Here is a 25,953-nt window from a genome sequence, read left to right on the forward strand (position 1 = left end):
GAGAACGCACCCGTGCGCTGTGGGAATTTTATCAACAATTTCGCGTCGTCTGCTCATTTGTCTCAGTTTTGTTTTTTCACTTTGTTAGTTTTCCGGCTCGAAATAACAAGTTTTTGGACTTGTCAACACGTAATAACAAGCATGGTTTCTTACAAATGGTACGCTCGTTATGTGATTAACAACAGTTGAGAGATAGATTCGAGTTAATCGTTTTTTAATAGGGTTGCTAAGCGGCGAAACTATAAGGAGGAGGAACTTGCGAATCGAAGCTTAAGGACACCGAATGACAGATTACCCCACCCACTGCTAAGTTCCACTTATAAAGAAATCAATCCTAAAACAAAACCTATTTCTCCAAAGAAAAAAATTTTGTTGGCCTACTCTGATCCTTTGAGCCGGGCATTGGAGGGCAGTGACCCTCTCAGCCAGTTTGTGTCCAAAGATGAAGTCGAAGGGCCTGAACTTTACTCTCCAGCCTCTAACCAGAAAGACAGTGTATCGCAAGAGTGGCTCAGGCACAGAACTTCCATTTTAGGAAAGTTTACAACGTCAGAGAAATTATCCATCACATCTAGTTTTCTTCAAGGGGGAGAAAAATGTAACGTAAAACTTAATCAATATGTTTTCTAAACCACAAGCTGACCAAAAATGTCATCTTAGTGGTCGTCAAACAGCAGATCAATGACAAAATCAAGCACAGGCTACAACAGCTGGATGAATTTGAAGAGCATGTGAGTGAACACAAGGGACTTTCCAGGGATGACTATGTCTCACGAATTACACAAATCAGTCATGAACTCCACCAAGCATGGGCTTTAGATCAAAGAGTCAAAGCGCTGAAAATTGTCATTCAGGTATTTGGCTGTTTAAAATGTTTTGAAGTGAATTCATAGCTTATCAATATTTATGGCTTTTTATTCTTTTTCAGTGCTCTAAACTTCTGCTTGAAACTCACCCCTTTGCCTTTTATCCGAGCAAATTCGCCCTCATTACCGATATTTTGGATAACTTTGGTCGAATGGTGTTCGAAAGAATTGCGGAAAAAGGAGATATCAGGTAAAATTCCACCATGACGTTCTTCTCGGAAACGAGTACAATTGTCTCATTGGTCATCTCTAGGCTGGTAGATCACCAACTACCAAAGTATTTTAAACCGGAGCACGTTTCTGAAGGAGCCCGTGAGACGTGTCGCAACTGGATGTACAAAATTGCATCAGTTAGAGAACTGTTGCCGCGAATCTATGTCGAAATGGCCGTCCTGAAAAGCTACTCATTTTTGGAAAACACGTGAGATGACTTCGAAATGTTGTCCTTTAGGCTTGTTGCTCAATCAACATCAACTGCGTCATTTTCAGGGATTTTTCCGCTAATTTGATCCGATTGTCGAGGGCCATTCGCGGTGTGGGAAATCCATTAGTTGCCGCCTACGCACGCGCGTACTTGATGCGCATTGGACTAGAACAATTCACTCAAGACCGCTCATTTGTAATTGAAAACGTCCGAGATTTGTTTCTCTCCTACAATCAGGTAACTTTATCTTATGACGGTTATTAACCTTTGATTTACCAATAAAACGTTGATTGGCAGCTATACAGTAACAGTGTTCGAACCGAACTCACCGTTTTCCGAACCGAGTTGGCGGATTATTTGTCACTTTTTTCGCCTGCCTATGACTGGATTTTCCAGACTTTGGCCAACACCGGCCAGCACGACGGACTGGACGCAATCTGGCGGCAGAGTTTCAATCAACCTGAACCGTAAAACAATGTTTACCTATTTTTAAAAAATCCGATAACGTCAGTTTTATTTTGTTGTAATTAATTTGTTATTCAATTGGGTTGCAGAGGATTGCTATGGCTATCCCTTCTCAGTCAGTTCCCATCCGATTTTGTCTTACCCAGGTGCCTGGAACTGGCACTCCATATCACAACGACTCCCTCAACAGGTAAACAACTGTGATGAATTATTGTTATGAAAGTGCTCAAATTTCCATTTTCACTCAGGGGTTTCTAGTCAACAACTGATGGTAATGATGGGCCAAGTTCTCAGTAGCAATCTGGCTTCTTCTTCGGAATCCAAACCGGGGAAAATGCTGAATGTTATCTGGCCCTATTTGAGTCGGAAAGAGGACGCCGAGTCATACCTTCAGTGTATCGAAGCCTGGATGCCTTACCTTCTTCGTCATTGGAGGGTAAGTAGCACCTGCGATAAAAACCAGAACAAAAAATCCGGAATGCAAAGTAACACAAACTTGATTTTAAGGTCAAGGAAGTTCATGTCATCATTAACGATATCGTCCATCATTTCCGACCAAAGGCCCAAGCTCACCATGTTTCTCAGTTGAATAACATAGTCCATGCTTTGATAAGGACGGACCAAATTGATTACCAAAGCTTATTCACTACGGTATACTGATGAAATACGCTCCAGCAAACTTTCAAACACCATAACAACCGAACGTGCCCACCCATTTGTTTTTAGGATCCACTAATGGGGCTGTTAGACGTCTACCCGGAGGGTCAATCACGAGCAGAAGCGGCGAAAATTTTACTTCAACAATTCCTAATCGATTACGATCGACCATTAAGTCATCCACTTATGGTCGATCACCTTTTATCCATCGCTCGCATCCTCCATGACACACTCAAGTAGCCACTTAACCAGCACCCGTCTCTATCGATTATTGAAATTGAGTGTGTGTGTTTTTCCTTTTATTGTGTGTTTAGCGCCACCAGCGTCGAGGACGAAAAGCGACAGATCAGCGAGCTAGCTATCGCCCTTATTGACCGCGTCGATTTTGGCCGTGATTTCCAGCAGATGCTATCGTTTTATGGCGATGCTCGAGCGGCGTTCACCAATCTCGACCCAGTGTTGGCTCATTTAGTCCAGGTTTTTATATTCGAGACCGTTAAACCTTATTATGACCCTAGGACACGCCATGTAACAGTGCGTGTTTGTCCATTATGAACGCAGGCGATCAATCGCTTGAGTAGTCGGACACGCCAGTTGATTCAGGAGCACAACGAGAGAACTGGCCATTTTGTTCGTGCTTGTGGCGCCTTTGCCTACATCACCATTCCGGCCATTTCGTGTCCAATGATTCGATTCCGGTTGTATTTGCTGTCGAGCCAAGTGGCCTTGGCCAATGAATGCCTCGGACAAGCCGACGCCTGCCTTGAAGGAGCCATCAATTTGGTGACTGAATTCTCACCGACACAGGAGCAATGGATCATGGCCAGTCTGTCCAACCTTCTCTCCACCCTTTTAGTCCAGCCCGTACGCCTTATAACTTTTCATATTATTCCTCGAAATGACGCGTGATAATATGTCATTTTTTTCCCCCACCACTTGAAGGACACGCCCGATCAAAATCGACTTCACCATCTACGGCGTTTGTTGCGTAACGCACGGACATTCTCCATCAACCACACGATGCATCGATTGCGTTCAACCATCTACCTCCAAGCGATTCGTTTACTTTCGGCCTACCTGCAACCCGATTACATCTATCACGTTGCAAACGGTTGGTTTCCACCTCAAACCGAAATTTCGATCATCTCGTTAATCTTTTTGTAAAACATATCAGTGGAATCCAACGATCGTTTGTACCTTGGCGACGACGAATTCCGTTCCGAGGCGGTCGATTATTGCAGCCAACTGTTGACGGAACTTTTGAATGATATAAATCAGCTGGGCAATGAGAACCAGCACCGAAAACAGGTTTGACAACCCATTAGCCATCTTAATAATGGCTTATCATAACATCTTCTTCTTCTTCTGCTTTTGTTTGTTGATTCAGGCAAGTCTTTGTTTAGATTTGTTTTCTTTGTTAATTGAGTCAGCTGACCTCGATGCTGAGCCGAGCCTTTCGCAACTTGCCGCCCAGCTTTATCATCTTGCCCGGAAGCATAACCAGTGGGACGCAGATTACGCCGTAAGTGACATTTTCGTTTTCATTTCTCGGTAAAATGACATGTTTCACAAGGAATGGGAATTGATCGATTCAGGCCCGGCTCTTGGCAGTGGTCCGTTTGAGATCCAGCTCTTCCGACGGAGAACTTTACCGCCAGCTAGCGTCTACTCTTTGAACAATGCAAAAGAAACATTCCTTCTCTTTCCAAGGTCTATTTGATTCGATGGTACTATATTTTTTTGCGAACCATTTGCTCGTCGTTGTCACTCAATTACATTCAAATTATATTCACGAGTATTTGTATAATACACCGTAAGCTCTACGGCGTGTTACACTAAATATTGCAACATATAACCTCATCCGACACGAACGAGTTCACCCGTCATCGGACCGGGCCATTCTCGTGACTTTTACTACTTGATGACGTTAGTTAATTTTTAGGTTCGGCCAAAATGATTTGGCGAGCGCGACAGAAAAATATGCGTCACGTGAATTGAACAGCGTTAGCAACGTGATTTTCAGCTGCGCCCGTGGGCTATAGCGGTGAGTTCCTTATTTCATTCCTTACTTCCGGCCTGTTCATAAAATTAACGCCCTTACGTCAGCCTGGGGCTCTAACTGAATTTCGTAATGCAATAATCAGGTATTGATAAATGAGAGCTTGTCATCCTTTGACTTTTAGGATGCAGTGCACGACTCTGGGAACATTGTGGAAGAATTATTAGTTGGCAGGTGGAACTCGACTTTTTATCTCCGCCGGTATGTACACTTTTAGCGAAAATGGACCGGCTCTATCGAATTATGCAGACACAGGAAGTGTACCTCGAATGGAATTAGCTCCATGTTCCAAAAGAGCTCAGCTCAGGTCTGAATTCCGGTTTAGCCTTTGTCGCCGAATTAAGTTTCCATTCATAAAAAGAAGAAGAAGAAAGTTAATGAAAGCTCATGTAGCTGTGTAACGAGGTTCGTTATCTTTTGATCTAGAAGCTTAACTCGCTGATCCTTCTGTGCCCATTTGTCATGTCAAACTAATAGCTATCGAGCGAAGCGAATCAAGTCGCCGGCTGGACGCGGACAAAAAAAGAAAAAAATCACGTTCTAAATGCGCTGCGTTCATTCAAGCCACGCCGAGATTAATAAACGTGCAGTGTGTCCTCAAGTCTCTAGTAGACGGAAACATCTGCGCCGTATATTAGCCGCCGCCGCCGCCGCCGGATGGAATCAAACGTCTATATTGTACAAGATGTATTAGACCTACGTTATACTCTGCTAAACAGTTGATGGGCAATTAATTTTGGCTTTTCTTCCGTTTCAATCGTTTGCGCTCAAGTTGATGATGTTGGTCTCTCATATCGTGAATTGTAGGTCGTCGTGTGACGAGGATCGAGAAAAAGCGGTTCACCTTCATCATCACGATTCATGAAAGGATCTTGTCACGTAGCTGATTGCCTGGGACAGCAGGAAAAAAAAAACGACTGAGAAAGTTGTATGTCCGTGACAGTGAATCAGAAATGTAGACGGAAAAGTTCTCTCTTGTTGTTGACGCGAATCCACTTGAATCCGGACAATTGGTTCATACGTAGGCGCCTGGGTGGATTCAACACGTTGCCGCCAGTCGAAATCCGAAATGAACCGGATGCAGGTAGTAATAGTAGTAGTATAGCACTATAGTGACGCTTAACAAACTTGTACGCAGCCATCGAATACCTTTTTTGTTGAGAGAAGAAGTTTATTAAATTGCCGTTTGCCGACGTAACGTCACTAGTCTCCACAGCACGTATGCCGGATCGACTCGTCTCTCCGCCGTAGTGTCTAACGGCGTGATTTCGTTCTATTTTCGGTGGCAGAATACGTACATATAGAGGACGTCCGTTGCTTGCCGTCCGTTTTTTGTTTCTCTCCTGTTAGCGCGCATACGTGTGTGTGTGTGTGCGATATATACCGCGCCCGCGTCGTGTCAAAAAGAAGTGGAACACATCGCGTGTCTCTCTTGTCTTTTCAGTATTTTTAGTCGCAGTGGGCCCGTGGCCTCCCCGCTCGCCAGTCAGACTCTTTTCTCTCTGTCTCTCTCCTAGATCTTTTGATTCTATTTTCTCCATATCCGTGCGTCCGCTGCTTGTCCGCCATGAACCGGGTTCCATCACAGTCCGAGATAGATGGTATTGTCTGTATTTTTGAAATAATCCTAATAATTATCTTGGCCGTTGGCAGCTGGTTTGATTGAAATTCGATTCGTTGGAAAATGTAGAATTACGGACGGCTTTTATCTTGATGGATCAAGATAGGGATGGACGAATAACCGCCTTAGAAGTTCAAAGCATGCTCCAACAACTGGGCATCAATTTACGTGAGGATATCGTCCTCAATTTAGTCCGACAGGCCAGCCAATCGGGTAAAATTACTTACGAATTATTCATTTTCAATTTGATTGTTGATTTAGTGGCCCTAAGTGAGTCAGTGAATATTATTTTCTTTTTCAACACCACGCCTTTTATTGAAAAACTATAATAAATCACTGAACCTGCTCGCTGTATTCCGTAACCATCCAGCGAGGGAAAAAAAAGAGAGAAATGCAACCAGCTCCGCGTCTGGTGTTTAATGCCGGACTAAATTTAAACTCAGACTTGGAGAACCACGTGTTTCACAAAAGTCCTTTTCTCACGCACGCACTTGTGCGACTTAAAAACAAAACTAATAATTCTGTAAAATACTGCGCAACGTGTGTCACTCTTCATTTTCCGTGAAATAAAGATAAACCAGCAAGAGGTTCTTCGTCGACACTGTACGGCAGGGGCAATCGAAATCTCAGGCGACCTATATCCATCACTCGAGTCTTTTAAACCTGTCAGACTGCATGCCAAGTTGGAAATAACTTTACAGTGCAAAATAAACCCAGAAATCGTCGGGGCTGGGCTGGCGTGTCGTCGGATTTGACATTGAAAGAAAAGGCTTCCGGAATGATGTTTCTTTTCATCGAGACTAACCTTTTTCTTTAACTTTTTTGTTTCCTGTTTGTTTTGTTTTTTTTTCTTTTCTGTTTTAAAATTTGATGACAGGAAGTACTCTGATGAACGAAACAGAATTTTTCCAATGGGTTAAACGGATCCAAGCTCTTCGCCCGCCGCCGGAACAAACGAGTGGCAGCAGTGCGGATGAAGAAGCCGGTCTAGATTTGGTAGCCGCCTTTCGGGTATTCGATCGGGATAAGAATGGCTTCATCACTAAAGTAAATTTTCGATAAGTCAAAACATTGGTCCCAGATTTAAAACTAATAATTTATTAGGACGAATTGAGACTAGCAATGGAACTCATTGATGAGTCCATGACCGAACAAGGTCTTAACGACCTCATTAAAATGGCTGATGTCGACAAAGACGGACGCATCAATTATGAAGGTATCCTCTCTTCTCCATCTTGGCTTAATATCAAATGTTTATTAATTCCATGTCTGGTTTTTGGTTGCAGAGTTTGCCAAGATGCTTTTGTAAATGTTTGTACCTTTTTATCTCTTTACAACTATCCGGTGACGTTTTCAATAAATTTCAACATTGTAAATTTTTCATCCCTGAATAGAAGAAAACTGTGTGGGGCTCAAGTAAATCCAAATTGACAAAATTCCTTTCAGTTAAATTAATACTTCTATTTGATTTCATAATATCAACAATAAATAACAAACGGACGGAAAGGTAAGACTAGTATGCAGCAATGCTTCCGTATCGGTTCATGTTGTAGCCGCCGTTGTATCCGGTTCCGTAAGCTCCGCCGTATCCAGTTGAATAGTAAGCATCCGGATAGGAAGAAACGCCGTACGAAGAGTAAGGAGACGATGCAACGCCGTAACTGCTACCAGTGTAGCCTCCAGCGCCGTAAGTCGATCCACCATAAACGTTGGGCATATTCAAATTTCCGCCATAAGACATGTAGGGAGACGGAGTGGCGCCATAAGATCCGTAAGAGGAGCCCATCATGTAACTGTTGTATGCTGGAGCCGGAGTAACAGGATAAGCCGGAGCGGAGTAGTAGGAAGGCACAGAGTAGGACGATCCCATTCCGTAGTTGTTCAAGTTGTTGTAGATAGAAGCAGGTGTTACACCATAAGAGGATGCGCCGTAGGAAGACGCCATGTTGCCGTAAGCAGATCCACCGTAGGCCGGAGTGGCGCTGTAAGCTGAACCGCCGTAGGCCGGAGTGACACCGTAAGAAGATCCGCCATAGACCGGAGCTTGAGTGGCACCGTAAGACGATCCAGAGTAAAAAGATCCCATGCCGTAGGTGGGGGCCTGGGTAACTCCATAAGCAGATGCGCCATAGGAAGAGCCCATACCGTAAGATGGGGCTGGAGTGACACCATAGACTCCGCCGTAAGAAGATGCCATGTTGTAAACGGGAGCCGGAGTAACACCGTAAGCTGATGCACCGTATGATGACGCCATGTTGCCATAGTTGACACCATAGGCTGCTGCACCGTAAGCAGGAGTGACGCCGTAAGATGCGCCGTAGGCAGGAGCTGGAGTCACGTAAGCCGATCCGCTGTACGAAGGCATGTTTCCATAAGCCTGGGTGACGCCATATGCGGCTGGTGCGGAATAACTGGAAGCTGGAGTGGCGTAAGTGGGAGCAGCAGTGACACCATAAGCCTGTGTAGCGCCATAAGTAGAAGCTGCTGGAGTGACCCCGTAAGCTGATGCACCGTAAGCGGGTGCAGGAGTGGCACCATAAGAAGATGCAGGAGCACTGTAGGCCGGTGATCCGTAAGAGGCAGGAGAGGCTCCGTAAGAAGCGCCACCGTAATAAGTCTGCTGGGCAGCTGGAGCGTAAGCCAATCCGCCGGAATAAGCGGAACCGGAACTCGGGTAGGCAGGCGCAGCATAACTCGGTTGGTAAGCGCCGTAACTGCTAGCGGGTAAAGAATAACCACCTAAATAGAAAAATAGAATAAAATACAAAATTTAGTTTGTATCGAATGAAAAGACAAAGGCAACAGTTGAACCCATTTAAGAAACAATCAACCTCCCACCGAGGCCACCGACATTGATGACGTGCACACATGCAGCTGGGCGCAAATCGACAATTACCGTAGCCAGGCAGCAACGAAGTCAAGTAGAAAGCGCTATTGCCTCCAATGGGTCCAACTGAACCGTAAGCCTCTACTTTTTGCATGTACAGACCAATGCGAGGGTCCAGCTGCTCCTGCTGGTCCTTGGCGGCGGCCTCCTTTTTGTCCGTCTCAGCTGCTGCAGGTTTGACATACGACGAATCCTTGGTCGAATCGACCGCCACGCTCGCTCCGTCCGTCTTACATGTGGCTAGAAGTAACACCACAAGTCCCACCTTATTCGAAACAAAATATGTCAAAATAGAATTAAAGTTAATGACATTTAAAAAAGTTAAATGGATTAAAAACTTACCGAGAAGAGAACCTGAGAAACGACCTTGCTGTGACGAGACATGGTGAATGAGTCGGTGCTGATCGATTGTCAGTTGCCACCTTTTATAGGTCCACAATCCGATATTAATTGATAGTGGGGGTTGGATCACAGGGTGCGAAAAAAGGAAGGGTCACCAATGCCGCCATTGCATAATACCTGCACACACGTGAAAGGAAACAAAGGAACATTCTGGAATGCAGCGTCGTCATTGTTGGCAATTGTTTGGGATTATTTATTTTTTCCGATTTCACTGCAATTTTTTTTTACTAGCAAAATTTGCAACTAAAGGAAAATTCAGTCAATTTTATTACCAAATGATTATCATACTGGAAAATTCAACTCATTTGATAGGGTTGGGTAAGCTAAAGGTAAGTTACTTTTGGAATTAGCCGATGGCGATGAGCACGACTAATACAATGGAAATCAAGTCAAAAGAAGCGGGAATGACCGCTTTAAAAGGAGACGAGTGCAGTGCAAAACGTGTTCAGTCTCTCTCAAGACGTCCATTAGTCTACTCTCACCATGAAGCCCGAAGTCTTTATCGGGGTAAGTTAAAAGATATCAGTTTATGGGTTATTCAAGATTAATGACGTAAAATCAAAGTGATTATCTACAATTGGCTGTTGATATTGTTAATCTGAAGCCAGTTGGGAACGTGAACGGTTAAGTGAAATTGCAGACGAGTAGTTCATAGCACGTGGTTTTTTGCTTTGTTACGTTTCGAGTTTATAGTGATGTTTTTACTGTTTTAATATTAATTGTGGATGTTAATCTTGGTTTAGTTTGTGTGCTGGCTCTCTGTTGTTTCATCAGCTGCTATTGAACACTCAATCCATGCTCGTGATGCTCCTGCTGCTCCTGCTGAAACAATTAGTCCGGCACCAACTCAGGATAGTTCAGCAGAGGGACGTGCAGTGCCATACATTATGCAGTCCGGTCAAGGGTTACCTCCGCCTCCTGTTCCTCAACCAGGTGGAGTTTACCCACAAGTTCCTAATGCTCCAGGTATAATGTTGCTGCTCTTGGTGGTTTGCAAAACTTAATCGTTTTGTTTTAGGTGGTCCAACTGCATTTGGCACTGGGGGATCAGCTTACCATGATCCTGCTGACATCCGTGAAGAGGTCACCACTAACCTTGAGTGCCAGAAAACTTACATGAACATCTATTTCAAGTAGGAAATCATGTTCAACATGCTGAAGAATTACTAATGAGGTTTTTTGTGTTTTTTGTTTAAGGTTTTCCAAGCCTTTTGGTGGTTTCATCTATCCGTATGGCTTCTTTGATAAGTGCATTTTATTCGTGGGTCATGGAGAGAAGGAAGTCAAGTTAACTATGAGCCAAGACATCTGTGGAGCTCCACCACCACCTCTTGTTCCTGGATATTCTCAACGAACCAACCCATTCATTGAGGTAAAATTGTTGTTATTGATTGTTGGTTATCTGTGCTAATTTTATTTTATATTACAGCACCGGCTGATGATTCAGTGGGATACTGATTTAGTTCAGGAGTACGACACAAACATTCTTATCCGCTGCGATAGGCCCGAAGACTACAATCGTACCATCAAGTTTGATTTGTCTTCTGTAGTTGGAGAAAGCAATCAGGCTATTGTGCGGACACACCCTGGTAAGCAAATTCCGAGAGCCCGTCAACGAATTCGTCGACAAACCAAAAATTAATACATTTTATATCTTTGTTAATCGAGAGCAATTAATACAAATTAAATACGAGCCCGCATTTTTTTAACTTTTCGTTCTTAGGACCAAAACTGTGGATGGAGATTCAGGATGGAGAAGGTCCTACTGCTCCTCCTGTTCTGGGTCCCGTGTTTTTGGGCCAAACCCTTTCGTTGGTCTTTACTTTGGGCGACGATGTTTTCAACTTCGACTCCAATGTCTTGAATTGTTGGGCAACTGATGGTTTGTTTTCAAATTCCTTTAGGTTTTTGTGAGACTATTTTTAAAAGTTTTCTTTTTAGGCAAGACCAGTCAACCTCTTATTCCTTACGTCGATCCTAGTCAAAGTGCTGCCCCAGCACGTCCTTTAGTCACACAGCTTCAAGTGATTGACGCTTCTTGCTCTGTTAAGCCTAAGCTCTTTGGTAATTTCCAGAAAATTCGTGAGTCTACTCCTACATTGAAAACCACAACTGAATGGGTTCTCTTCAAGGTAACGATTTTTTTCCCAAATATTTATGTTCTAGTAACTAATTTTGCATACATTTCTGAAGGCCTTCCGTTTCCCTACTACCGCGCGAGTGTTGATTCAGTGTGACATTCAAGTTTGCTTCGAAAAGTGTTATCCCCAGACTCCTTGCAAGTAAGTGGTTTGAATGAAAAATCAGAGGCGTCTACTTTGAAATTTTAACGTTTTAATTTGTTTTTCAGTGTGCCTTATAATTCCCGGACCAATCGTAAACGCCGTGCAGTTGTTAATTCCACTGATACTAGCAACGAAGTTAATCCTGAAAGGTTGTCCATGTATCGAGCTATTGAAGTGTTCCTTCCGAAAGACGAGGACAACTTACCAATGGGTAAGTTGTGTTTTGTATTAAAATTAGTAACCATTTTTAATTTTTATTTTAATATCCTTAGCTGTGGTAAATGGATCCGCCGATATGCTATCCCGCATGCTGATGCCCCGGACAGATTGTTTGTCTCCTTCCACTTTTTATGGCGTCATCCTGGGACTGGGCATCGTTCTTTTAATCATCATTGCAGTTGTGGCCGTTTACGTTCAACGACAAGTTAAGAAAAACCGGTCTTCTAAATAGATGTAATGCATGTTCGTTGCTATGTCGTTAATGTTTGATCAGAGATACATATTTATCGAGGCCCTGATACTCGTGCGTCAATGGCTCCTTTTAGATCAAAGTTGCATCAAGATTAAAGCGTTCAATATTATCGCCGATAGTTGTAATGCAACACGTTGAAATGGCGTTGTAGAGTAGCATGGCGTCAATCGAGTAATAGTAGTTGGTCAGCAGTCTCCTCTGCACGTGAGTTGTTACTCAAGTGTGAACGTGGTCTTCACGCCTTGTTGGAACTTTGTGGACTATGACCTGGCGTTGGTCACGATATCGCTGACTGTGGCCATAGTTAAATAAAAACAGGAGCAACTAAGAGTTGAATAAATACATGGGATAGACGGTTTTGAACTGCATCAGCTACTGATGGTGTGGACATGTTGGGGAAGTGAACTTGAAGGTCAGTGTGAATTATATTTCATGTTGTCCTCTGAACTGTGGTCTGCGGTACCAAAGGTCATAGAGTTTGAAACTTTAAAAAAACTGGTTTTGCCTAGTTAGTGAATTGACAGTTTCATTTAGTCCAAAGTCCTTGCTAGCAGCAGCATCCCTTTCGTTCCTGAGAAGTAAATGTGAACTTTGCACTCGACCTATACTGGATGTGCGACTGTATAAGCTACTATGCAGTGACATTTTTTGAAATATTTGAAGTCATCTCCTGAGTCATTGAACTCGGCCTACGCGAGTTTTGTCTTGTTGCTTCAATTAACCAATTCGAACGAAATTTCAAAAATGAGTCATACACGCGCTTTGAACTGATTAAACGGAAAAGAAACCAAATTCCTTAAGCGTTTTCCATTTTTAAATTGAAATGCGTGAAAACAACAACCATTTTGATGTAAACAGCACGAGTTGGATAGATTAAATCTTTGTCGGAGGCTATTTTAAAATTGAACCGGAAGAGAAGGTCTAAAGTTCTAGGATAATAGGTACACTTTTCGTTCGGGATTTGACCTGGAAATGGAGTCCAGAAGGGATAATTGATAATTCGTTTAGAGATAAATTTGAAGGCGGAAAATTCCGAATCGAAGAGCATGGTTGACAAGTGCACCGGATGACCGGACGCATGTGATGCGCGAACATGTTACCCAGCATGTATACTCCACGCATGGCAACGACATAAACTTTGATTTGCCTTGAAATCCATACTATGCTGCTCATTTGACAATCACGTGGTTAGTCTCAGGAACGGAGAGTACCGAAAATTAGGTCGAATTTTTCCCACTGACCCACCAACGTTGCTTTGTTACTCAAACTATTAGGCAAATTACGAAACATTTAGCCCTCAATTGCGACAAATGCGAAATCAAAGTCCATTAAATTCATCATCAAACGGGAATTGCAATGATTAGATGATTCCAGAAACAGATAAAACATGTCGCTGCAGTTCAAAAAATTGCAAAGAAACTACCAGAAAAATTTTAAAGAAAAACGCGCAAAGTAAACATGAATATTGTGTTATGTCTATATTTGTGAACCCTCCTCATGCCAAAGTTCAGGCCCTAACCACCTCGGGGTTTTCTTTTTCTTTTTTGTTTCTTTTTTGAAAAATATGATCTTTTTTTTCCTTTTTTTTTTCTTTTTCTGTGAAGGGTAGGAAGAGCGAGGACGAGATGCGAAGGTTGGGCTTGAGTTTTGTAATAAATAGAACGTCCGTGCCTTATTTTTTGGGGGAAAGCAAGTCAGTCTGGAGGGAAGCGCGCTCGTGGTGAGAGGACCTAGGATGAACAACAATCCTTCCTGGAAGGCAGCAGAAGTAGCATCCAACACTCTACCCATTCACGTCAACCGATTCAGTCGTTATTTCCCTGTTCGATTTGTCCATTTAAAGTGTAATTTTGACGTATCTTGGCCTATCTTTGGCTTCAGCAACAAGTTGCATTCAAAAAGCATTATGGCACCTCGCAACCTGCAACGAGTGGACGCAACTAATGGCGATTTTCGTCGAAGCAATTCCGACGATTCGACCGATTGCACCAGCGAAGGAGGTAAAATCTTTTAATTATATTGCATTTTAATGTTAACTATTTTAACGTGTATTATTGTATTTTCTAGGTAAAGGTCTGACTGATTTCAACTGGCAAAAAGCGATGATTCAGAGTCGCATCATGGAGAAAGTTCAAGACGTTGGTAAGTCGACGTTGATTATTCATCATGTAGTTGTTGTGCATTTCGATTCAATATTTTATTATTTAATAGGTGAGCGTATCAGTTCACAATCTTGGCTGGAGCAGATGCGTATGCTGGCTAAAGAAAGATCTTTGACATCGGTTTTCTTCTTGAGTCTTATCGGCCTCGTTTCTCTCCCCATTTTGGTTTGCGTCTTGGCGTCGGCGTTTACATTCCTCGGATTTGTTTTCGTTGAAGGTATAATTTTTTAAATACTCGAGTACACAAATATCTAATAGCTTAAGAATGGCAGTTAAAAACTTATCTTTAAAAAAAAATTATAAATGCTACCCTATCCCACTATGTTTCATACCCTGTCCACGCTGACCCCACGTGATCAACAAATTCTTAGCCCAACCCTCCAACCCTCAGCTTTCTTTCTTAGAAAGGTTCCCGTATCCCTATTTTCTTGGTTTTCCCATTTTTTGAGGGGGAATCAAATAGAGGTCACCTTGAGCAAGATTTTCATAAGTATTTGTTTTTAATCTTGATATTTAGGCACGTTGCTAACAATCGGGTGTTGTTTGATGTTTGGACTGCTGATTGTATTCGGTTGTTTGGCTTTGCCGCTCATGCTGTTTGTTTTCATCACGTATACCATATCTTCCATGGCCTTCAACTTGTTCAACAGTACCAGCTCAAGAATTCGATCGCACATGGTAATTAATCCATCGTCTACCACAAACGAGGAATCTCCCAGTAAAAGGTACTTATCTTATCATTGAGTTAACACTATTCCATATTGTCTAATGTTCGGAATTTTAGATCTGTTGTAAGCCATAGTTCGACTACTCCTGGTAAATCTTGCACAGACGGCACATGGAACATGGAAGAATATTTACCGGCTTGCGTCACGGAATCGGATTCGTTTTTGGAGGCGACTGTTCTTCGTCGCGCCCAAATGAACGTCAAGAAAATTGCAGATGAGCGATTTTGATCAATCCAAAATACCTGAATATTTTTTTTAAGGAAAGTGTGGAGCCAGAAATTTAATTGTACAGTATATTTGATGTTGTGCCCATCATCTTCCTATCTCTTCTTATCTATCTCATTTATTTTTTATTGCGTTATTTACTACCATGGTTGATTTTTCACGTATCATCGTTTTCGCTCATCGTGTTGGGTATGTGTCACTGGTCCACCATAAAGTTTTTTTTTATTTTGGTGTCCTGTTTATGTAATGTGCCCTAGTTATTATTATTTTTCCATTAATGAGTTAATGAATTAAACGTTTGTGATGATCGCTAGATGGCGTTTATTGTTGACGTGTCAAAACCAGTTTGTGATGTGTTTAAAGACCGGCGCGCGCTATCTTATTCATACTTTCAGTTCGTTTTCTAGAAAACGTTATCTGTTTCAGTTCTCTAGTAAACTAACGAAAATGGATTCTTTACCTAAACGTCAGGAAATTATCTGTCTTTTTGATGTAGATGGAACCTTAACTATGCCTAGAAATGTAAGTTACTCACCAATTTAATAACTTAAAAAGTTTTTAATAGCTAATTTTGTTTTTTTATTACACTAGAAAATTATTCCCACAACAGAAGAGTTTCTGTTGACCAAAGTGAAACCAGTGGCAACTATAGGTCTGGTGGGTGGATCAGATTTGAAAAAGATTGCCGAGCAAATGGGTGGTGCAGATGGTAAGTTAAATTTGTAATGTATTTCATGGGGTTACTCACTACCAACACACACAATTTGCAGTTATCAACAAGTTTGAGTATGTCTTTGCTGAAAATGGTCTAGTCGCCTACAAAAATGGGCATATGATTGGAAAGATGGTAAACAGTAATGCTTCCGTAAAACTAATATGACTTCAAATAATCATGTTTTCATTTATTAGAGCATCCAAGAGCATGTTGGAGAAGAAAAGCTACAAAAGTTTATAAACTATGCATTGGGTTACATGTCAAAATTGACCCTGCCAGTCAAAAGGGGAACTTTCATTGAATTTCGAGATGGGCTTGTTAATGTTTGCCCAGTAGGAAGAAGTTGTTCACAAGCTGAAAGGGATCAGTTTGCCGAGTACGATAAAGAACACCGTATTAGAGAAAATTTTGTAAAAGAATTGCAAGACCAATTTCCTGATTTGGGTCTAGTTTTCAGCATTGGTACTTCTGTTTAAACATTTTACATTTGTGTGCAAGTCAAACAATTTTTTAATACTGTAATTTATATTTATAGGTGGCCAAATTAGTTTTGACGTATTTCCGAAAGGTTGGGACAAAACTTTTGCTCTTTCATTCGTTGAAAAAGACGGTTTTAAAGAAATTCATTTCTTTGGCGATAAAACTGCGCCTGGAGGGAACGATCACGAAATTTATGAAGATCCTCGTACAATCGGTCATAAGGTCACATCTCCAGAAGACACCATTGCGCAGCTGAAAACGCTTCTACATTTGTGATTTTTAAAAAAGTTGTATCTAGCAATTTTTATTGCTTTATTAGGTTTTCCTATTGGTTAATTTATAATTTGAAATTTCCAGTGCAATACTGTACCATCTCATAAAGAAAATGGGTAATATGTGCATTGTGCTATTTAAATTCTTTTTAAATTCTCAAATAACATGTCTAGTTACATTGTTTTGCTTGGAAAACAGCAATAAAGGAATTCAATGAAAATACATTTTCGGCGGATACTGGTCAACCTTTTTATTTTTACTATCCTCTAGCTTTCTAATTAACTGTCTAGATCGAATATCGGCCTGTCGCGTTGGTTCAGGAATGCGATATCGGTCAATACATTGCATGACGGCCCAAATTGCCGTCTCAAGTCCAATTCGATGCCCTATTGAAATGTAAACTGGTCGTTTTGCCTCTTGAGTAGTTTTTAAAGCCTTAATCAATTCGAAGGAAGATTAAAACGATTCAAATCAGTTGTAATTTTAAAATACACTTCTTACTGCTCCTAAAATTTCGTCGCCATTTCCTTCTGAATTTTTAATTAAAAAATGATCGCCCGGCGCACTGAGTGAATTTATTTGGGAAAAGTGGTTCTCGTCTCGTAGAATGCTTCCCATTTGATACAGATTTTTCGCCACTCCTATAGTGCAGGTATTTGTGCAGACACCAAAATGAGATGCAAGTCCTAATCCTCTTGGATGTAAGATTCCATTTCCATCAAACATTAGTACTTGAGGAATCAGTTCTGGATGCTCGGAAGTCAGCTTTGTGTATAAACTCAAGCAAGGCTCAAATTCCCTGAATGCTAGAAAGCCTAGATTTTTAAAAATAAAAATAATAAAAAAAAAATTATAAGACTATTTGTTCTTAAATAGCAGGGAAAAGTTAACAAAAGTCACCAGGAATATATGGAGTAGAAAGTTTAACATGCAAGCTGTCCTCATAAACAACCTTTAACTGCTGGGAGACACTACACACAACTAGTGTGCAAATTGCTATAGAAGAGTCAGCTTTGCAGAATGAAATGTCCATTCCACCAACAAGGTTGAGTTTTCTGAAATGTGGTTAAAATAATAGCATTATACAACTTCCAATTTGTACCACACAATCATCTTCATCGAAGATGATGATGTGCCTACCGATCTGCTTGCCACTGTTCAGTATTTGAAATGATGAGTTTACTTTTCATTGTCAATTGTTTTTGAGACCACAAAGCTGTCACTGACTCAATCTCAGATTCCATTTTAAATGATTCTCCGAGTAGCTCTTAAAGTACACCATAGACTATGTTTATGGAAAAAGTACCGCTCTCTCTGGAACTGTCTTTGGCGTTCGAACGCGGAACATTTACTTCAAATGGATGGGGATGTTACCTCGGTTTCATTGTTGACACGAAGAATGCCATCTATCAACCAATAAATAGTTAAAATTAGAAATATACAATGCCATAAAAAAATCTATATTTATAATTATGTTATATAAATATAAAATGAACACCAAAATGTAGCTCAGTAATTTTGATTCATTATTTATTGGGTCCGTTATCTACAAGACTTACGGAAACAAATTATGTAGATTTGCTGTTTTCGTGAATTATAAACAAACCACGATTCTAAAAATAATTAAATGACGAGCTTACTGCACGGTTGATTTTTACCAAGGGATCTCTTCACCATTTTGATTAAAGAAAAGTCCTGATTTGTCAAAAGTGAGCTCTTTTAAAGTAGAAATCAAGCTCTCTATGCTTTCTTGTGATGACAAAGGTGCATTTGGTCCACCCATATCTGTTCTTACCCAACCTTGGTTACAGACATTTTCATAGCGTGAATAGCATGGTGAATAGACAGAAATTTTTGAAAAAAAAACACAATGAATAAATAATAATAAATGTGAAGTTGTGATAACACTCATACCTGGATGAATGCTTATAACAGTAATGTTAAATGGATTCAAATCACTGCTTAAGGATCTGGTCACCATATTAAGAGCTGCCTAAAATATTTAAAGCTTGGATAAAATCATATGTTGAAATCAGAAAATAAATTTTACCTTGCTACATCTGTAAGGATAAAGACCACCAGAACGATCTCCCATGTTATTGCTGATACTCCCTAGCACAGAGCTTATGTTCACAATAGCTGCATTTTTAATGCAGAAATCACTATCCTCATCAACATCAGAGGAAGCACCTGCTTTCAACAAAGGTAACAGTGCTTTAGTCAACATCAGTGGTGATGTTGTATTGACAGCAAAAGTTTCAGCCATTGCTTCTGCAGTCACAAAATTTATGCGGGTTGATCTTGGAGATATTCCAGCGTTATTGATCAACAAGTTTAACCCTTGTTCTCCTACAATTGAAGATACTTCTTCTGCAACATCACCAAAGGTCTCATGGTTTAACACATCTGCAAAGATTGCCACCAAATGTATGTTTGTTGGATTTCAGGTCTGCAACAAAATTTATTTTATGAATTTAAATTTAATGGCATGCTATGTTACCAACTGGAAGAATTTTTATATGACTGTGTTCTTCTGCTAATTCTCGGAGTTCCTGTAAATCAAATTGAATATGAAAGTTTACCGAAGAAATTGATAGATAATGAAATTAGTGTAGGCCAAAGGTTATTTTTTTATACCGAAGCAGTTTCCGGATTTCTACATGTTGCAATCAAAGTTTCTGTAAAGGGGTGAATTTGCTTCACCATTTCTAAACCTAACCCACGACTACACCCAGTTAAAAATATAGTCCGAGCCAACATTTTTACAGTAACAAATTTTTACAAAAACCTAAAAACAACAGACTTAACAGAGTTGGTCTTTCGCCTATGACTGCTATGACAGGTTGTTAATTGTTATTTCGTCTGCATATTCCCCAAAGTTTTCAAGAGAAATGCCAGAAAGTTTGAAATTAATCATAGAATTTATTTGACTACAAATGAATAAAAAATTACATATACATTTTTAAATTAATCAACTAGTTCATAAATGAAAATGTTTTTGGAATTTCATGAGAATTATTTGTACAAGTATCCACATTGACAACGCGACATAAAAATTGGCCACACGTCGCCTCTTCTGATTGGGTGTGTCAAATTGACACGTATAGTTGCACGTATAGTTGCTGTGACCGGCATTTGAAGTCCAAGTCTGTTGCTGATCGGTCTACCGATTGAAGAGCGTTGTAGCTTTAATAGTACTCTTTTTATAAATCGTACTGGTTTGTATTTGCCAGAATGCGAGTCATTTCAACTATTTTAGTATCTTGCCTTTTGGTCTTATCTGCCAACGCAGACTCTGTTGTAGACCTTGTTGATGATGACTTCGATTCAAAACTCGCAACTTTTGATACCGCTTTGGTCATGTTTTACGCCCCTTGGTAAGTTGATTAATTTGTATTGTGTCATACATCAACCAAATTAAATGTAAAACTGAATGTGTTGTTTCCAGGTGTGGCCATTGTAAGCGTCTGAAGCCAGAGTTTGAAAAAGCTGCTTCTATGCTCAAGAGCAACGATCCTCCCATTACCCTTGCAAAGGTTGACTGCACAGAAGGTGGCAAGAGCACTTGTAACAGGTTTAGTGTACAAGGTTATCCCACTATTAAGATCTTCAAAAATGGTGAGGTATCCAGTGACTACAATGGTCCTAGAGAGTCAGCTGGCATTGCCAAGTTCATGAGAGCCCAGGTTGGCCCATCTGCTAAGGAATTATTGAATGTCAAAGCTGCTGAAGAGTTTTTGGCAAAAGAAGATGTATCAGTTGTTGGTTTCTTTGCTGATGAGAGCAGTGGACTAAAGACTGTGTTTATGAAGCTGGCTGACAAACTCAGAGAATCTGTCCGATTTGCTGTATCTAGCAACAAGGATGTCGTTGAAAAATATGGTTACTCAGACAATATTGTTCTCTTCCGACCAAAGCATTTGCATAACAAGTTTGAGCCTAACTTCATTGTCTATGAGGGAGCTGCCACTAAAGAAGCCATCAACACATTTGTGGAGAAGAACTTGTAAGTCTGTCTTATGATTTAGTCAGATGTATTTGAGTAATTTTTACTATTCTTTCAATTTTTTTAGTTTCGGTCTGGTTGGTCACCGCAGCGTGGATAATGCAGCCCAGTTTAAGGATCCTATTGTTATTGCTTATTTCGGAGTTGACTATGTCAAAAACCCAAAGGGAACAAACTATTGGCGCAATCGTATCCTGAAGGTTGCTCAGTCCTTCACCGATTCTTTCACTTTTGCCATCAGCAACAAAGATGACTTCCAACAAGAGTTGAACGAATTCGGTTTGGAGTATATCAACGACGACAAACCCCGTGTTGCTGTTCGTGATGCTTCCGGCAGAAAGTTCACCATGAAAGACGCATTCTCGTAAGATATTATTTAGATTAATAACGATTTCGGGAAATTATTAATTTTATTATGGATGATAGGATCGAATCCTTCCAGACATTTTTGAACGACGTTAAAGAAGGGAAATTGGAGCCTTACATGAAATCCGAAGCTATTCCAGACAACAGCACTCCATTGAAGACTGCTGTTGCTAAGAACTTCAATGAAGTAGTTGTTGAAAATGGAAAAGACACCTTGATCGAATTCTACGCCCCCTGGTGCGGTCACTGCAAGAAACTAGGCCCCGTTTTCGAAGAGGTCGCTAATGCGCTGAAAGACGAAGATGTGGCAATTGTCAAGATGGACGCAACTGCCAATGACGTGCCCAGCAAATTTGAAGTTCGAGGCTTCCCTACTCTCTACTGGTTGGCCAAGGATGACAAGGACAATCATGTTCGATACGAGGTAAATGCTGCGTAATGCGTATTTTTATCAATTGTGTCCTAACAAACAAATTTGTGTTTCAGGGTGGTCGCGAAAAGGATGATTTCATCAAATACATCGCTAAACATGCCACCAAAGAATTGAGGGGATGGGATCGTTCTGGAGCACCTAAGGATTTGAAGGAGTTGTAATAATCGCGAGTTTCTTCGAGTCCACGTTTTCTCTAATCTCGTCCCAGCCGTGTTCGACTAGTGTTGGGACAAATTTCATTATTCCCAGTTTCTATAAAAAAAAAAATTAATAAAATCTGTTGAAACAAACACGCATCTGTGTGTGAACTTGGCTAACTTTGCTGGTACGAGTAAATGAACGTATTATTGCAGCAGTTGTAGGTTTTGTTAACCTGCGATGGGAATGTGGAATCTAATAAATCAAATTTGTGATAATCTGTTTAAATTAATTTCATTTTTTTGTATTGTGTATTGAGTAAAGGTAAACGTAGTCTGTGGACTCTACAGTGATAGAAGTTGATTTGAGTGTTAAAAAAGTCAAAAAGTCGAGGATACAAAATACTGAAATAGGGGTCTGTAAAATTTGCGGCGAATCTCTTAAATCCACATTGTCTTCCACCCATAAAATGAATTAGGAAATAGGTGGTCTATGAAGTTGATTTTCTTTAAATATTCATTATAAATATATTGCGTGCCCATTTTAGATGACTAAGATTAATCAATATAAAAGTACAAAGCTTGGGACGTTTCTCTACCAGGTGGCGGTGATGGTGTATCGGCATAGCAGTAGACGATAGTAAGGTACAAGTAGCAAACGCGGTTTGTCAAATGGTAAGTCAGGAAACTGTCAACAACTTTTCGTTCATTAAATACAAGCTACTTATTTTTTAAATTATTCTTAGAACGTAGATGAACTAAGAGAAAAAGGAAATGCCTGTGTTAAAGAAGGCAAACATGAGGAGGCTGTTTTGCATTATTCCGCAGCGATCCAGTCCGATCCCAATAACCATGCGCTTCACAGTAACATCAACAATTTTAGTTGCTATTACAGAACGTTAATTAATTGAAATTGTTACAGGCAATCGTTCGCTTGCGTTCCTGAAAATACAACAGTATTTTTTGGCTTACAAAGATGCTATTCGGACCATAGACTTGAAGCCTGAATGGGCTAAAGGTATTGGAAAAGACCAATGTTGGAAGTGTTCTAAAATTTCATGCATACATGTTTCTTTGGTCAGGTTACTTTCGTAAAGCTGAAGTGGAAATGGCTACATTTCATTTTGAAAAAGCTTTGACATCATATTCAATGGCATTCCACCTTCAAAAAGATGACCGATCTCTCATTGACTCAATGAGAAAAGCAGGCAGGGAATTGAAAAAGGATCAGAGGGCTGAAAAACAAATTCCCTGGGTTGGAGCTGGAATTGGGATCATAGTTGGAGTTGTAATTGTTCTTGCAGACTACTTGATTGTAGACAAACCTGTTTTGGTGGTAATGAATATTTATTTATTATTTTTTTTTTAAATTTAGATTGCCATGTTAACTATTTTTCATCATTTCATTAGCATCCTATTCTCAAAGTGCTGATGACCATTGCCATTTCTTTTATTGGATTTGGATTCTGTAAATTATACAGATATTATGTTAAAAACCAAAGAGATTCTCTACTGCAACCTCCGTTTGATCTCTCCGGCGGTATATACCTTTAAGAATCTATTCATATTCAAACGAATTTGCCTCATTAATCTTGTCGTCTTTCTTTTTTTCAGAAAACGATAGTCTTGATAATAATAGTCATGAGGAACCTAGCGATGGCGGTGCCACAAGGTTACCTGAAACGACCCAGAAGAAATTCACAAAAGCCCAAGCAAGACACCGGTACCGGAAGGGAAAAGCAAACTAAACTCGAGTTTCTATTCAAATTATACTGCCCATTGATTTCTGTTTTCCTTATACAAATATTTCACTCATTTACTATTCCAAATTACTAACCAAATTACTAACCATCATGCTTCATCCATCAATCTTTCAAAAGATCAAGTTCATGAGATAGATGGCAGCGCAATCCTGTTCTAGCAGACAGTACATTTGTAAATACAAGGGAAGTTCAATGACATAATGCGTGTGATGCTGTCTGTCTTGTCTCGGGTTTGTTTATCTCAAACTTTTATGATACACCACGTCCTCAAACGATTAGTGTGGGGCCCTAGCTACTCTTCATAATTTCGCTATGTTTGCCCGATCGACTTGTTAGCCTCTAGTCTGTAGTTTTTTTAAAAGCGTGTCAGTAGCAATTCAGAGATCCAGTGAACAGTTTGTTTTCGAGGTAACGCTTCAATTTACAAAATAAATAAATAAAACAATGACATCTATAAAGTTTATCTTTATTAATTCAACTTTGTTCATTCAGCTTCCTTAAAGTAATATTGGTATCATGGAACGCTCAGTGTCAGATGCCTCCTCCACTGACCTGGTGACATCAACAGATTCATTTACTCCAGCAGCTCCGGCAGCTAACAGATTAGACAAATTTAAAAATGTTCTAGCTATTGTGACAGTTGAACCTGTATTATTCTTGTATATGCTAGCAACATTTATGCAGTATTCAGTATTTCAAGATTTAGTGTATCAGAAGACTTGTCAGAGCAATTTCAATTCTTCAGTGTGCCAAAACCTCAACAACAACAGCTATGCACTCGATGTCGTTCAAGAACAAGCTTCTCATTGGATTCTTGGCTCTACAGCAGCCCTAACTATCCCCTCAATAATTGTTGCTAATTATCTTGGATCGTGAGTTATCTAAATATCTTCAGATTTTCTTCTACTGACTAACATATTATTTGTGTTGCAGGTATTCTGACTTGTATGATCGAAAGTGGCCACTTCTCTTTCCTGCATGTGGCATGGTTCTTGCAAGCATTGTCTACATTCTCATGTCCTTGTATGATTCCATTCCAGTTTCTATGATTGTTCTGGCTAGTTTTCTTTCTGGAATATTTGGAGGTTTTGTTAGTTGTATCATGAGTGTCATGAGCTACATTTCGGCTGTTACGAGCGAAGAGAGCCGCTCATTGCGAGTAGCCATGTTGGAGGCTATGACTTTCTGTGGCGGGACCGTGGGGCCCTTTATCGGTGGTGCCTTACTAGGAGCAACTCAAAGCCATGCTGCTGTCTTCCTTGTGATTATGGCCTTTTATGTCCTAGTTATCCTTTACGTAATCTTCTTGGTGCCGTCGGTTAAGGATGATCGATCCGCCGACGAGCAATTAATCCTGACCTCCGAAAATTACTGTCGAAAACTCTTTAGTTGCCATCACTTTCAATCAAGTTTGCAAACCTGTTTCAAGCCTCGTCCCAATAATCGACGCCGGAACCTTCTTCTTCTCATAGCTTGCGCGCTTATAACTATGACCGTTACAGCAGGTAATATATTTGAATTCTTCGCCGATCACAAAATAAAAAAAAAACATTTAACGACGCTATGATTGATTGCTAGGTGAAATGGACGTAGCTTATCTTTTCACAAAGGATGACCCACTTAACTGGAGTTATGAAACCTACAGTTACTATTTCGGGTTGAAATTCGGAGTTGGCGCGCTTTCGCTAATCGCCTTATCCCCAGTGGTCCGCCGATTAAATCTACAGGAGGCCATCACCTGCTGCATCGGTCTTGTCTCTAAAGCCGCTGGATTGGTCCTGCACGGCTTTGCAACAACCAACGCGATGATGTTTTGCGTCCCATTTCTTTCAATGTTCAACACTTTTTGCCTACCATCCATTCGCTCACTTTTGTCTAAACAGGTCGATCCCAATGAATTAGGTCTGTAGAATTTCTTTTAAGATACATTTATTCTGATTCTAACTCTTTATTTTTCATTTGATAGGAAAGCTGTTTGCATTTGTTGCTTCCATTGAAAATATTTGCACGTTGCTTGGCTCGATCGTGTTCAATATCCTTTACCCGCTGACACGATCTATATTCCGTGGGTTCACCTTCGAGTTGGCCGCCATTATGCTGATCATCCCACTAGTCATAATGAGGTAATCTGATTCCGAGTCGTCAACTTTCTCTTCCGTCCGCTCTATATAGATCTTTTTTCTCCTTTTTTATTTCTAATTTCTATGTGGTCATCAGCTACTTGAGTTACCAAATGAAGAGGGAGCTTTATTACGTTTCTACTGCGGCAGCCCGTCGATCTGACACTTCAGCGTGAAGGAGAACAAGTAAGATCGTCGACCTTTTTCGTACAAAATCTCAAGAGAAGAAATTTGTTAGAGATTTAGGGGTCTATAAAAAGACCCGCGTAACAGCAATCAAACGAAGTAAGAGAGAGAGAGAGAAAAAAAGAAACTATGTACTCGATATGTTTTTGATATTCTATGACGAATAGTTTATTTGTTGTATTCTCCCACCGATTTCGTCGAGTCGTCACGTACGATTCGTT

General features: G+C 40.5%; 9 protein-coding genes across 13 annotated transcripts; 6 read left to right on the plus strand and 3 right to left on the minus strand.

The window, feature by feature from the left end:
• Window positions 1–24: 24 nt before the first annotated feature.
• LOC124189652 (VPS35 endosomal protein-sorting factor-like) lies at window positions 25–7,468 on the plus strand. Of its 3 annotated transcripts, XM_046582070.1 has the most exons (21): window positions 28–158; window positions 222–598; window positions 661–854; window positions 929–1,056; window positions 1,120–1,287; window positions 1,356–1,527; window positions 1,588–1,757; window positions 1,845–1,945; window positions 2,004–2,191; window positions 2,263–2,406; window positions 2,482–2,648; window positions 2,727–2,889; window positions 2,974–3,276; window positions 3,355–3,523; window positions 3,587–3,720; window positions 3,800–3,934; window positions 5,925–6,072; window positions 6,162–6,305; window positions 6,970–7,139; window positions 7,197–7,308; window positions 7,379–7,468. In XM_046582070.1, exons 1-21 carry the CDS (start codon window positions 142–144, stop codon window positions 7,399–7,401), a joined length of 3,327 nt encoding a protein of 1,108 aa, XP_046438026.1. In that variant the 5' UTR covers window positions 28–141; the 3' UTR covers window positions 7,402–7,468. The 3 variants fall into 3 exon arrangements, with proteins under 3 accessions (XP_046438024.1, XP_046438026.1, XP_046438025.1); XM_046582068.1 differs by lacking the exons at window positions 5,925–6,072; window positions 6,162–6,305; window positions 6,970–7,139; window positions 7,197–7,308; window positions 7,379–7,468 and adding an exon at window positions 4,008–4,235 and having other exon boundaries at window positions 25–158; XM_046582069.1 differs by lacking the exons at window positions 5,925–6,072; window positions 6,162–6,305; window positions 7,379–7,468 and having other exon boundaries at window positions 6,974–7,206.
• Window positions 7,469–7,532: 64 nt separating this feature from the next.
• LOC124189655 (shematrin-like protein 1) lies at window positions 7,533–10,170 on the minus strand. 3 transcript variants are annotated; one of them, XM_046582076.1, is made up of 4 exons: window positions 10,087–10,170; window positions 9,322–9,498; window positions 9,082–9,244; window positions 7,533–8,831 (listed from the first exon to the last, which is right to left on the minus strand). In XM_046582076.1, exons 2-4 carry the CDS (start codon window positions 9,361–9,363, stop codon window positions 7,606–7,608), a joined length of 1,431 nt encoding a protein of 476 aa, XP_046438032.1. In that variant the 5' UTR covers window positions 9,364–9,498; window positions 10,087–10,170; the 3' UTR covers window positions 7,533–7,605. The 3 variants fall into 3 exon arrangements, with proteins under 3 accessions (XP_046438032.1, XP_046438033.1, XP_046438031.1); XM_046582077.1 differs by lacking the exon at window positions 10,087–10,170 and having other exon boundaries at window positions 9,322–9,515; XM_046582075.1 differs by lacking the exon at window positions 10,087–10,170 and having other exon boundaries at window positions 8,989–9,244; window positions 9,322–9,472.
• LOC124189658 lies at window positions 9,782–12,186 on the plus strand. Its single transcript, XM_046582080.1, has 10 exons — window positions 9,782–9,888; window positions 10,125–10,347; window positions 10,400–10,514; window positions 10,579–10,753; window positions 10,811–10,970; window positions 11,105–11,263; window positions 11,323–11,513; window positions 11,575–11,663; window positions 11,732–11,877; window positions 11,939–12,186. The coding sequence occupies exons 1-10, from the start codon at window positions 9,865–9,867 to the stop codon at window positions 12,115–12,117; spliced, it is 1,461 nt and encodes a 486-aa protein (XP_046438036.1). The 5' UTR covers window positions 9,782–9,864; the 3' UTR covers window positions 12,118–12,186.
• A 180-nt stretch (window positions 12,187–12,366) lies between these two features.
• Window positions 12,367–16,945, plus strand: LOC124189663 (phosphomannomutase-like). Its single transcript, XM_046582085.1, has 9 exons — window positions 12,367–12,550; window positions 13,743–14,138; window positions 14,206–14,280; window positions 14,350–14,514; window positions 15,723–15,775; window positions 15,845–15,962; window positions 16,024–16,100; window positions 16,163–16,430; window positions 16,504–16,945. Exons 2-9 carry the CDS (start codon window positions 13,874–13,876, stop codon window positions 16,722–16,724), a joined length of 1,242 nt encoding a protein of 413 aa, XP_046438041.1. The 5' UTR covers window positions 12,367–12,550; window positions 13,743–13,873; the 3' UTR covers window positions 16,725–16,945.
• LOC124189660 (endonuclease V-like) lies at window positions 16,563–18,095 on the minus strand. Its single transcript, XM_046582082.1, has 4 exons — window positions 17,862–18,095; window positions 17,622–17,776; window positions 17,223–17,536; window positions 16,563–17,156 (listed from the first exon to the last, which is right to left on the minus strand). The coding sequence occupies exons 1-4, from the start codon at window positions 17,963–17,965 to the stop codon at window positions 16,932–16,934; spliced, it is 798 nt and encodes a 265-aa protein (XP_046438038.1). The 5' UTR covers window positions 17,966–18,095; the 3' UTR covers window positions 16,563–16,931.
• A 139-nt stretch (window positions 18,096–18,234) lies between these two features.
• LOC124189662 (C-factor-like) lies at window positions 18,235–19,596 on the minus strand. Its single transcript, XM_046582084.1, has 5 exons — window positions 19,359–19,596; window positions 19,222–19,273; window positions 18,772–19,127; window positions 18,636–18,714; window positions 18,235–18,521 (listed from the first exon to the last, which is right to left on the minus strand). The coding sequence occupies exons 1-5, from the start codon at window positions 19,479–19,481 to the stop codon at window positions 18,376–18,378; spliced, it is 756 nt and encodes a 251-aa protein (XP_046438040.1). The 5' UTR covers window positions 19,482–19,596; the 3' UTR covers window positions 18,235–18,375.
• Window positions 19,597–19,784: 188 nt separating this feature from the next.
• LOC124189657 (protein disulfide-isomerase A3-like) lies at window positions 19,785–21,942 on the plus strand. Its single transcript, XM_046582078.1, has 5 exons — window positions 19,785–20,098; window positions 20,170–20,727; window positions 20,795–21,091; window positions 21,154–21,517; window positions 21,580–21,942. Exons 1-5 carry the CDS (start codon window positions 19,956–19,958, stop codon window positions 21,685–21,687), a joined length of 1,470 nt encoding a protein of 489 aa, XP_046438034.1. The 5' UTR covers window positions 19,785–19,955; the 3' UTR covers window positions 21,688–21,942.
• A 271-nt stretch (window positions 21,943–22,213) lies between these two features.
• Window positions 22,214–23,624, plus strand: LOC124189661 (hsp70-Hsp90 organizing protein 1-like). The gene is made up of 6 exons (XM_046582083.1): window positions 22,214–22,338; window positions 22,410–22,527; window positions 22,586–22,681; window positions 22,746–22,999; window positions 23,074–23,203; window positions 23,278–23,624. The coding sequence occupies exons 1-6, from the start codon at window positions 22,336–22,338 to the stop codon at window positions 23,409–23,411; spliced, it is 735 nt and encodes a 244-aa protein (XP_046438039.1). The 5' UTR covers window positions 22,214–22,335; the 3' UTR covers window positions 23,412–23,624.
• A 318-nt stretch (window positions 23,625–23,942) lies between these two features.
• Window positions 23,943–25,722, plus strand: LOC124190330 (proton-coupled folate transporter-like). The gene is made up of 5 exons (XM_046582954.1): window positions 23,943–24,298; window positions 24,360–24,931; window positions 25,005–25,328; window positions 25,393–25,549; window positions 25,644–25,722. Exons 1-5 carry the CDS (start codon window positions 23,943–23,945, stop codon window positions 25,720–25,722), a joined length of 1,488 nt encoding a protein of 495 aa, XP_046438910.1.
• Window positions 25,723–25,953: the final 231 nt, after the last annotated feature.

Source organism: Daphnia pulex, chromosome 3, assembly GCF_021134715.1.
Source record: "Daphnia pulex isolate KAP4 chromosome 3, ASM2113471v1".
Lineage (NCBI taxonomy): Eukaryota > Metazoa > Arthropoda > Branchiopoda > Diplostraca > Daphniidae > Daphnia > Daphnia pulex.

Bases quoted from the DNA above. Each gene is read 5' to 3' on its own strand.
- LOC124189655 (XM_046582075.1), bottom strand. From the start codon at position 9,363: ATGTCTCGTCACAGCAAGGTCGTTTCTCAGGTTCTCTTCTCG. The intron at 9,245-9,321 runs GTAAGTTTTTAA...GTTTCGAATAAG, and splicing joins TTTCTCAGGTTCTCTTCTCG to GTGGGACTTGTGGTGTTACT. The intron at 8,832-8,988 runs GTAATTGTCGAT...TTTTCTATTTAG, and splicing joins TTCGTTGCTGCCTGGCTACG to GTGGTTATTCTTTACCCGCT.
- LOC124189660 (XM_046582082.1), bottom strand. From the start codon at position 17,965: ATGGAATCTGAGATTGAGTCAGTGACAGCTTTGTGGTCTCAAAAACAA. The intron at 17,777-17,861 runs GTAGGCACATCA...ACCACATTTCAG, and splicing joins GAACAGTGGCAAGCAGATCG to AAAACTCAACCTTGTTGGTG. The intron at 17,157-17,222 runs GTAAGAAGTGTA...GAATTGATTAAG, and splicing joins GCGACGAAATTTTAGGAGCA to GCTTTAAAAACTACTCAAGA.
- LOC124189658 (XM_046582080.1), top strand. From the start codon at position 9,865: ATGAAGCCCGAAGTCTTTATCGGG. The intron at 9,889-10,124 runs GTAAGTTAAAAG...ATCTTGGTTTAG, and splicing joins AGCCCGAAGTCTTTATCGGG to TTTGTGTGCTGGCTCTCTGT. The intron at 11,264-11,322 runs GTTTGTTTTCAA...TTTTCTTTTTAG, and splicing joins GAATTGTTGGGCAACTGATG to GCAAGACCAGTCAACCTCTT.
- LOC124189661 (XM_046582083.1), top strand. The intron at 22,528-22,585 runs GTAACATCAACA...AAATTGTTACAG, and splicing joins CAATAACCATGCGCTTCACA to GCAATCGTTCGCTTGCGTTC. The intron at 23,204-23,277 runs GTATATACCTTT...TCTTTTTTTCAG, and splicing joins TCCGTTTGATCTCTCCGGCG to AAAACGATAGTCTTGATAAT.
- LOC124189663 (XM_046582085.1), top strand. From the start codon at position 13,874: ATGAACAACAATCCTTCCTGGAAGGCAGCAGAAGTAGCATCCAACACT. The intron at 15,963-16,023 runs GTAAGTTAAATT...CACAATTTGCAG, and splicing joins GCAAATGGGTGGTGCAGATG to TTATCAACAAGTTTGAGTAT. The intron at 16,101-16,162 runs GTAAACAGTAAT...TTCATTTATTAG, and splicing joins GGCATATGATTGGAAAGATG to AGCATCCAAGAGCATGTTGG.
- LOC124190330 (XM_046582954.1), top strand. From the start codon at position 23,943: ATGGAACGCTCAGTGTCAGATGCCTCCTCCACTGACCTGGTGACATCA. The intron at 24,932-25,004 runs GTAATATATTTG...ATTGATTGCTAG, and splicing joins AACTATGACCGTTACAGCAG to GTGAAATGGACGTAGCTTAT. The intron at 25,550-25,643 runs GTAATCTGATTC...TGTGGTCATCAG, and splicing joins ATCCCACTAGTCATAATGAG to CTACTTGAGTTACCAAATGA.
- LOC124189657 (XM_046582078.1), top strand. From the start codon at position 19,956: ATGCGAGTCATTTCAACTATTTTAGTATCTTGCCTTTTGGTCTTATCT. The intron at 20,099-20,169 runs GTAAGTTGATTA...TGTTGTTTCCAG, and splicing joins GTCATGTTTTACGCCCCTTG to GTGTGGCCATTGTAAGCGTC. The intron at 21,518-21,579 runs GTAAATGCTGCG...TTTGTGTTTCAG, and splicing joins ACAATCATGTTCGATACGAG to GGTGGTCGCGAAAAGGATGA.
- LOC124189662 (XM_046582084.1), bottom strand. From the start codon at position 19,481: ATGTTGGCTCGGACTATATTTTTAACTGGGTGTAGTCGTGGGTTAGGT. The intron at 19,274-19,358 runs GTATAAAAAAAT...TTTGATTTACAG, and splicing joins GAAATCCGGAAACTGCTTCG to GAACTCCGAGAATTAGCAGA. The intron at 18,715-18,771 runs GTAAAATTTATT...TAAATATTTTAG, and splicing joins ATCCTTACAGATGTAGCAAG to GCAGCTCTTAATATGGTGAC.
- LOC124189652 (XM_046582070.1), top strand. The intron at 3,524-3,586 runs GTTGGTTTCCAC...AAAACATATCAG, and splicing joins CATCTATCACGTTGCAAACG to TGGAATCCAACGATCGTTTG. The intron at 6,306-6,969 runs GTAAAATTACTT...ATTTGATGACAG, and splicing joins CCGACAGGCCAGCCAATCGG to GAAGTACTCTGATGAACGAA.